The 9,427-nt window shown below is 45.2% G+C and overlaps 1 protein-coding gene across 1 annotated transcript in view; it reads left to right on the top strand.

The window, feature by feature from the left end:
• Window positions 1-7,342: 7,342 nt before the first annotated feature.
• Window positions 7,343-9,427, top strand: part of igf1ra (insulin-like growth factor 1a receptor) — a 228,607-nt gene continuing 226,522 nt past the window's right edge. Inside the window, exon 1 of the mRNA XM_078532356.1 lies at window positions 7,343-7,697. Within this exon, the coding sequence (XP_078388482.1) occupies window positions 7,583-7,697 (115 nt within the window). The 5' untranslated portion in view covers window positions 7,343-7,582. The remainder of the gene's footprint in view (window positions 7,698-9,427) is intronic.

Genomic DNA, 9,427 nt, shown 5'->3' with positions numbered 1-9,427 from the left:
CTGTCTATATTTTGTATTTCTGTGGGGCCTCTGTCTGTATTTCTGTGGGATCTCTGTCTGCATTTTGTATTTCTGTGGGACCTCCGACTGTATTTCTATTGGTTCTGTCTGTATTTCCGCGGGATCTCTGTATTCCTGTGAGATCTCCATCTATTTTTTGTATTTCTGTGGATCACTGTCTGTATTTTGTGTTCCTCTGAAATCCCTGTGTGTTTCTGTGGTATCTCTGCCTGTATTTCTGTGGGAGCTCTGCCTGTATTTCTATGGGATCTCTATCGGTGTTTCTATGGGATCTCTGTCCGTATTTTGTATTTCTGTGGGATCTCTGTCTGTATTACTTTAGGATCTCTGTCAACATTTTGTATTTTTGTGGGACATCAGTCTCTATTTCTGTTGGATCTCTTGTCTGTTTTTCTGTGGGATCGCTGTCTCTATTTCTGTGAGATCCCTGTCTGTATTTTGTATTTGTGTGGGATCGTTGTCTGTATTTCTGTTGGATATCTGTCTGTATTTCTGTGGGATCTGTCTTTATTTCTGTTGGATCTCTGTCTGTATTTTGTATTTCTATGGGATCTCTGACTGTATTTCTCTGTGAACCCTGTTTGTATTTCTGTCTGTATTTCTGTGGGATCTCTGTTGTATTTTGTATTTCTGTGGGATCTCTGTGCATTTATTGTATTCCTGTGGGACCACAGTCTGTATTTCTGTGGGATCCCTGTCTGTTCTTTGCATTTCTGTGGGATCTCTGTCTATATTTCTGTTGGATTTCTGACTGTATTTCTGTGGGATCTCTGCCCGTATCTTGTATTTCTGTGGGACCACTGTCTGTAGTTCTGTAGGATCTCTGTCTGTATTTTATATTTCCGTAGGAACTCTATCTGTATTCTGTATTTGTTTGGGATCCCTGTCTGTATTTCTGTGGGATATCTGTCTGTATTTCTGTGGGATACCTGTCTGTGCTTTGCATTTCTGTGGGATCTCTGTCTATATTTTTTATTTCTGTGGGATCGTTGAGTGTATTTCTGTCGGATCTCTGTTTGCATTTCTTTGGAATCTGTGCCTGTATTTTGTATTTCTGTGGGATCTCTGTCTGCCTTTCTGGGGATCTCTATCTGCATTTCTATGTGAACACTGCCTGTATTACTTTGGGATCTCAGTCTATTTTTTTATTCCTATGGGATCTCCGTTTGTATTTCTGTTGGATCTTTGTCGATGTTTGTATTTCTGTCGGTTCTCTGTTTGTATTTCTGTGGGAAAGCTGTCTGTATTTTGTATTTCTATGGGATCTGTCTGTATTTGTTTGGCATCTCTGTCTGTATTTCTGTGTGATCTCTGTCTATATTTTGCATTTCTGTGGAATCTCTGTCTGTACTTCTGTGGGATCTCTATCTTTATTTTGTATTTCTGTGGGACCCTGTCTGTATTTCTGTGAGATCTCTGTCTGTATTTATGTGGTATCTATGTCTGTTTTTCTGTGGGATTGCTGTCCCTATTTCCATGGGATCCCTGTCTGTATTTTGTAGTTCTGTGGGATCTCTGTCTGTATTTCTGTGGTATCTCTGCCTTTATTTCTGTGGTATCTCTGCGGGATCGCTGTCTGTATTTTGTATTTCCATGGGATCTCTATCTGCATTTTGTATTTCTGTGGGATCTCTGCCTGTATTTCTGTGGAAACCCTGTCTGTTTTTTGTATTTCTGTGAGATCTCTGCCTGTATTTCTCTGTGAACCCTGTTTGTACTTTTGCCTGTATTTCTGTGGGATATCTCTGTATTTTGTACTTCTGTGAGATCCCAGTCTGTATTTCTGTGGGATATCTTGTCTGTTTTTTGTATTTCTGAGGGATATCTGTCTGTGTTTCTGTGAGATTTCTGTCTCTTTTCTCAGGTGGGATCTCTGTCTCTATTTCTGTGGGATCTCTCTCTTTATTTTGTATCTTACTGCGAAGCCTGTTTGTATTTCTTTGGGATCTCGGTGTATATTTTTTATTTCTGTGGGATCGCTGTCTGTTTTTCTGTTGGATCACTTTTCGTATTTCTGTGGTATATTTGTCTGTATTTTCTCTTTCTGTAGGATCTCTGTCTGTATTTCTGTGGGATTGCTGTCTGTATTTTGCGTTTCTGTGGGATCTCTGTCTGTACTCCTGTGCGAACCCTGCCTGTATTACTTTGGGATCTCTGTCTGTATTTTGTATTTCTGTGCGATCTCTGACTGTATTTCTATGAGATCTCTGTCTCTATTTCTGTGGGACCTCGGTCTATATTTTAAATTTCTGTGGGATCTCTGTCTTTATTTCTGTCGGATCTCTGTCTGTATATCTGTGGGATCTCTGTCTGTATATTATATTGCTTTGGGATCCCTGTATGTAGTTCTGTTGGATCTCTGTCTGTATTTCTTTGAGACCTCTGTCTGTATTTCTGTGGGATCCCTGTCTGTATTTCTGTGGGATCTCTGTCTGTATTTTGTATTTCCATGGGAACTCTATCTGTATTTTGTATTTCTGTGGGATCCCTGTCTCTATTTCTGTGGGATATCTGTCTGTATTTCTGTGGGATCTCTGTCTATATTTCTGTGGGACCTCTGTCTATATTTTGAATTTCTGTGGGACCTCTGTCTTTATTTTTGTCAGATCTCTGCCTGTATATTTGTGGGATCTTTTCTGTATATAATATTTCTGTGGGATCCCTGTGTGTAGTTCTGTAGGATCTCTGTCTGTATTTCTGTGGGATCTCTGTCTATTTTTCTGTGGGATTGCTTCTCTATTTCTGTGGGATCTCTGCCTGTATTTTGTATTTCCGGGGCATCTCTGTCTGTATTTTATATTTCTATGGAATCCCTGTCTGTATTTCTGTTGGATCTCGGTCTGTATTTTGTATTTCTGTGGGATCTCTGTCTGTATTTTGTATTTCCGAGTGATCCCTGTCTGTATTTCTGTGGGACCTCTGTCTGTATTTTATATTTCCGTGGGATCTCTATCTGTATTTTGTATTTCTATGGAATCCCTGTCTGTATTTCTGTGGGATCTCTGTCTGTATTTTGTATTTCTGTGGGATCTCTGTCTTTATTTTTGTGGGATTTCTGTCTGTATTTCGGTGGGATCTCTGTCTGTATTTCTGTGGGATCTCTGTCTGTATTTCTGTGGGATCTCTATCTGTATTTCGGTGGGATCTCTGCCTGTATTTTGTATTTCTGTGAGATCTCGGTCTGTATTTCTGTGGGATCCCTGTCTGTATTTCTGTGGGATCCCTGTCTGTATTTCTGTGGGATCTCTGTCTGTATTTCTGTGGGATCTCTATCTGTATTTTGGTGGGATCTCTTCCTGTATTTTGTATTTCTGTGAGATCCCAGCCTGTATTTCTGTGGGATCTCTGTCTATATTTCTGTGGAACCTCTGTCCGTATTTTGTATTTCTGTGGGACCTCTGTCTATATTCTGAATTTCTGTGGGATCTCTGTCTTTATTTTTGTCGGATCTCTGCCTGTATATTTGTGGGATCTTTTCTGTATATTATATTTATATGGGATCCCTGTGTGTATTTCCATTGGATCTCTGTCTGTATTTCTGTGAGACCTCTGTCTGTATTTATGTGGGGTCTCTGACTGTATTTTTGTGGGACCGCTGCCTGTATTTTGTATTTCTGTGAGATCCCAGTCTGTATTTCTTTGGGATCTGTCTATATTTCTGTGGGACCTCTGTCTGTATTTCTGAGATCCCTGCCTGTATCTTGCAAATCTGTGAGATCTCTGTCTGTGTTTCTGTGGGACCTCTGTCTGTATTTCTGTGGGCTCTTTGTATTTCTGTGGGATCTCTGTCTGTATTTCTGTGCGATTTCTGTTTTTATATCTGTGGGATTTCTGTATTTCCGTGCGATCTCTGTTTGTATTTCTGTGGGATCTCCCTTTTTATCAGTGGAATCTCTGTCTGCACTTCTGTGGGATATCTGTCTGTATTTCTGTGAGATCTCTATGTATTTTTGTGGGATTCATGTCTGTATTTTGTATTTCTGTGAGATCTCTTTCTGTATTTCTGTGTCATTTCTGTCTGTATTTCTGTGGGATCCCTGTCTGTATTTATGTGGGATCTCTGCCTGCATTTCTGTGGGATCTCTTTATTTATTTTGTTTTTCTGTTCGGTTTCTGTCTGTTTTTCTGTGGAATCTCTTCCTGTATTTCTGTGGGACCTCTATCCGTATTTTGTATTTCTCTGGGATCTCTATCTGTATTTCTGCGTGATCTCTGTCTATATTTTGTATTCCTGTGAGATCCCTGTGTGTTTCTGTGGCATTTCTGTCTGTATTTCTGTATGATCTGCCTGTATTTCTGTGGGACCCCTGTCTGGTTTTTTTTTATTTCTGCGGGATCTCTGCCTGTATTTCAGTGGGATCTCACTGTATTTCTGTGGGATCTCTGCATTTCTGTGGGATCTCTGTCTCTATTTCTGCGGGATCTCCACCTGTATTTCTGTGGGATCTGTCTGTATTTCTGCGGGATCTCCGTCTGTATTTCTGTGAGATCTCTGCCTGTATTTCTGTGGGATTTGTCTGTATTTCTGTGGGATCTCTGCCTGTATTTCTATGGGATCTCTGTCTGTATTTTGTATTTCTATGGGATCTCTGTCTGTATTTTGTATTTCTGTGAGATTTCTGTGGCATTTCTGCCTGTATTTTTGTGGGACCCCTGTCTGTTTTTATTTTATTTCTGCAGGATCTCTGTCTCTATTTCTGTGGGATCTCTGCCTGTATTTCTGTGGGATCTCACTGTATTTCTGTCGGATCTCTGCATTTCTGTGGGATCTCTGTCTATATTTTGTATCTCTGCGGGATCTCCGCCTGTATTTCTGTGGGATCTGTCTGTATTTCTGCGGGATCTCTGTCTGTATTTCTGGTGGGATCTCTGCCTGTATTTCTGATGGGATCTGCCTGTATTTCTGGTGGGATCTGCCTGTACTTCTGGTGGGATCTGCCTGCATTTCTGCGGGGATCTCCGCATTTTTTTTTGGGGAGTGTGGGATCTGTCTGGTCTCCCATTTCCCGTGGGATCTTGTCTGCTTTGTTTCTGGTGGGTTTTTTTACGCATTCGTGCGACCCCCCCCCCGTCTAGTATTTTGTATTCCCGTGAGATTCCCCCCCCCACCCAAAACCCCCATGTGCTCCTGTGAGATCTTGTCTTGCCTGCAACTCCTGCGGGGATCTGTTATCCCCCTAACCCCCCTCCCCAAACTCTCCCCCCTCTCCAAACTCTCCCCCCTCCCCAAACTCTCCCCCTTCTCCCTCTCCCCCCCCAAACTCTCCCCCCCACCCAAACTCTCCCCCCTCCCCAAACTCTCCCCGCCCAAACTCTCCCCCCTCTCCAAACTCTCCCCCCTCCCCAAACTCTCCCCCTTCTCCCTCTCCCCCCCAAACTCTCCCCCCCACCCAAACTCTCCCCCCTCCCCAAACTCTCCCCGCCCAAACTCTCCCCCCTCCCCAAACTCTCCCCCCCTCCCCCAAACTCTCCCCCCCTCCCCCCAAACTCTCCCCCCCTCCCCCCAAACTCTCCCCCCCTCCCCCCAAACTCTCCCCCCCTCCCCCCAAACTCTCCCCCCCCTCCCCCCAAACTCTCCCCCCCTCCCCCCAAACTCTCCCCCCCCTCCCCCCAAACTCTCCCCCCCCCACAAACTCTCCCCCCTCCCCCCACAAACTCTCCCCCCTCCCCCCACAAACTCTCCCCCCTCCCCCCCCAAACTCTCCCCCCTACCCCCCAAACTCTCCCCCCTACCCCCCAAACTCTCCCCCCTCCCCCCCAAACTCTCCCCCCTCCCCCCCCAAACACTCCCCCCTCCCCCCCCAAACACTCCCCCCTCCCCCCCAAACTCTCCCCCCCTCCCCCCCCCAAACTCTCCCCCCCTCCCCCCCCCAAACTCTCCCCCCCTCCCCCCCCCAAACTCTCCCCCCCTCCCCCCCCCAAACTCTCCCCCCCTCCCCCCCCCAAACTCTCCCCCCCTCCCCCCCCCAAACTCTCCCCCCTCCCCCCCCCAAACTCTCCCCCCTCCCCCCCCAAACTCTCCCCCCCTCCCCCCCCAAACTCTCCCCCCTCCCCCCCCAAACTCTCCCCCCCTCCCCCCCCAAACTCTCCCCCCCTCCCCCCCCCAAACTCTCCCCCCTCCCCCCCCCCCCAAACTCTCCCCCCCTCCCCCCCCCAAAACTCCCCCCCCTCCCCCCCAAAACTCCCCCCCTCCCCCCCAAAACTCCCCCCCCTCCCCCCCAAAACTCCCCCCCCTCCCCCCCAAAACTCCCCCCCCTCCCCCCCAAAACTCCCCCCCGTCCCCTGCACAAGCCGAGCTGGCGCCTGGTCCTCCTCCTCCTCCCCGCAGTCCAGCTCCGATACTCCAGGACGGGTTGCGCTGGCTGCTCTCTCTCTCTCTCTCTCTCTGACTCAGGCTGAGGCTCTTGTTTACCAGCGAGAAGCTCGGAGCCTGAGTCAGAGAGACGGCGGGCGGACCTGCAGCCACCGAGAGAGACAGAGAGAGAGAGACAGAGAGACAAGCCTCGGGACCCCCTTCAACCCTCTCCTCCCGGAGACCCCCAGGACAGCCCCAGGGACCCTGCAGTTTGGGGGACACCGCAGAGAGCTGCTCATTTCGTGTGTGTGTGTGTGTTTGGGGTGGGGGGAGAGAGAGAGGGAGAGAAGCCGACTTTGCACCTTTTTTTTTGTGTTTAATCCCCCCTCCTCCTGTTTTCTCCCCATTTTCGTCTCTTGTCCTGGAAAAATCCCAACGCGCCACGCTTTTCCTTTCCTCTCCCTCCCTCTCCTCCCCCCATCTCCTCCTCTGTGTCTCTCTCTCTCCTTCCCAGGCTCCCAACAAACAACAGAAAGGAGAAGGGGAGGAGGGAGGGAGAGAGGGGGGGGGGTGGTTAAGAGAGAGAGAAAAAAAATAAATCCTGTTTTTTTTAAAAGAAAAACAAACAAAAGACCAAAAAAAAAATAATTGGTGAGAGAAAATGTTTCCTTAAATTGTGTTTTTTGTTTGTGTGAGAGAGAGAGAGAGAGGGGGGGGAGAGAAGAAAATCACCCATTGGTGCAAAAAGGGTTTTGTTTTTCCCCCGACGTTTTTCTCTCTATTTATTTTTTCCTTCCCCCCCTCCTCCCCTCTTCTATTTTTATTTAAGGGAATGGAGCCCGAGGATGGAGAGTTCCACGAGAACTGGTGTTCGCTAAATTTCACAATGAAACACAGACAAGGTTGAAACAAAAACCCCCAAGGAAAAGCAGAGAGAGGGAGACACTGTAACAAGAGAGAGAGAGAAGAGGGAAGGAAACATTTTCAATTTGCAACAGTTGCTTTTTTTCCCCCCCCGCTCCCTTTGTATCCTCTTAATTTAAAGTCTCCCCTTCCCATTCCCCCCACACCTTCCCCAGCCCCCCCCCAGCCTTCCTCACCCCTAATTTTTCTTTTAAAAAAAAAATCAAATTCCAGAAGATTTTCCTGAGATTTTCTTTTTCTGGTCCATCTATATATATTTTTGGGTGGGTGGGTGGGGAGGGGGGCCTGAGGATTGTTTTGTTTTGTTTTCTGTGTGTCGTTTTGCTGGTGGAGACAGTCGGTATGTTTTCTTGCGTTCCCCAAATGGGAATGAAGTGTAGAACAAAGACCGTGACCTTGTATTGGGGCTTACTAGTTGTCTGCACCTCGCTCACTCTGGGACAGGCAAATGCGGAAAGTAAGTATGATTTTTCTTTAAAGACTTTTGGTTTCTGTGTCCATAATCCAAAAAATGTGTACAGCCTACTCAAGCTTCCTAATAATTATTTGATATGGTAAATGTTTCAAGAAATGTGCCTAATGCTTTCTTCAAACTTTTTCTTTTCATGTAACTTTGGAGGCTAAGTTATTTTGAAATAAATGCGTTGAAATTAATAAGTTATCCATTAATGTTTTAAAACCTAATGATTACTGAGTAGTTGCTCAGACCTGAATCCTTGTTATTATGTTTTGTTTTAGTTAGCTTAGTTTCAGGTCTCTGTGTTGTATTTTCGTATGTGTAAGTTACTCCTTTGGCAGTACCTGTAACCCTGCCAACGAAATATGGCAAAAAAAAGTTTTGTCCTGTTTGGCGTTGGAGCCCTAATGTTGTTATGGAACGATCCTTCTTAACAATTGTTTCAAAGTTCAACGGGAAATGTTTGGGTTTTATGGCAATCAGGTGCATTGGTTGAAATCAGCAGGTTCTGGGGGTCTTTGAGCGAGCGATGTGTGGGGAGTGTAGCCCACCTGTTTTCCCGTTTTGAGTGAGGAGGGGACAGCAAAGGGCACGAGTGTGGGCATGTGAAAAAGAACCATTTAAAACATCTTCGTAACCCTGAGACACACTTCACAGCTTAGGGTTGTAGTTGTTTCTTGTGGAGGAGTTGCAAGGTCCCAGCTATTTCCAATCCGACCCCGTGAGAGGGATGTTCTCTCCCGGGCGGTTGTACCTTCCTTAAATGCCATCTTTGCCTTTGCCCCAGTATTTATGTTTAGAAAGCTTCCCCGCCCCCCGCGCCCCCTCCAAAACCCTTCTAGGATTCCTTATTTGCATTTCTTCTATGCTATCTCTTCATTTCTTTTATCTGTTTCATTTAATCTACTCTCTTTTCAGTTGTTGTCTGTTCCTGCGACTTTAGATTGAGTTTGTGTTTGCAGTCATCTTGTATTTATTTGGTTTTCTTTTCGAGTCTGAACTATTCCCTTTTATCTGTTTACGTTGCTGTTTAACAAGTTTTTCTTTGTTTGTATGGTTCTGCTGTTTCCTTTCAGTATTTCCCCTTCCCTTATCTTATTTTCAATTGTTGTGTCTTTTTTTCTATCAGTCTCTTGGCTGTAGTTTACCATTGTTTTTCCATCTTGTCTGTTGTTTCTGTCTCTTAGGTGTGTTTTCCTTTATTTGCTTGTTGCCATTATCTATTTTTCTGGGGAGTTTTGTTTTGGCTTGAACTGGGTTTTTAACCTGTTTTGCAGAAGTTTTCTGGAGGGGGCTCCTTTATTTAACACAGCCTACCTGTGATTTTCAATGAATCATTGTTTTTGTTTTTTTTGTTTATTCCTGGCTATTTTTTGTTACAGTTTTTTGCATTTGAAATCAAGCCTACCTGTCACTTGATCATTTTGTTCGATTGTCCTCTGTATTGCCAAAGTTCGAGCCTCTGTCTTAACACCTTTTATTTTCAGTTTTGTTTGACTCAGTTTTTGCGTTGATGTTGTAATTTGTCTCCTTCTTTCTCACCGCATGAAGTTTGTTCCTTTCTGTACAATGTAGAATTTGCATACCTTAGTATGTTTTGCTTTTATGATTTTCTTGTGTATTTCGAGCTCTTGTTAATTTTCTTTCCTTTATCTTTCCTGTTTATAATTTGATTTGTTTGACCCGCCACATTTGGTACTTTCCTTCTGAATCTTGTCGCTATTTAATTT

Source organism: Cetorhinus maximus, chromosome 30 (genome assembly GCF_964194155.1).
Source record: "Cetorhinus maximus chromosome 30, sCetMax3.hap1.1, whole genome shotgun sequence".
Classification (NCBI taxonomy): Eukaryota; Metazoa; Chordata; class Chondrichthyes; order Lamniformes; family Cetorhinidae; genus Cetorhinus; species Cetorhinus maximus.
Note: the sequence above shows the minus strand (reverse complement) of the source record. Positions and strands in the feature narration are given on the sequence as shown.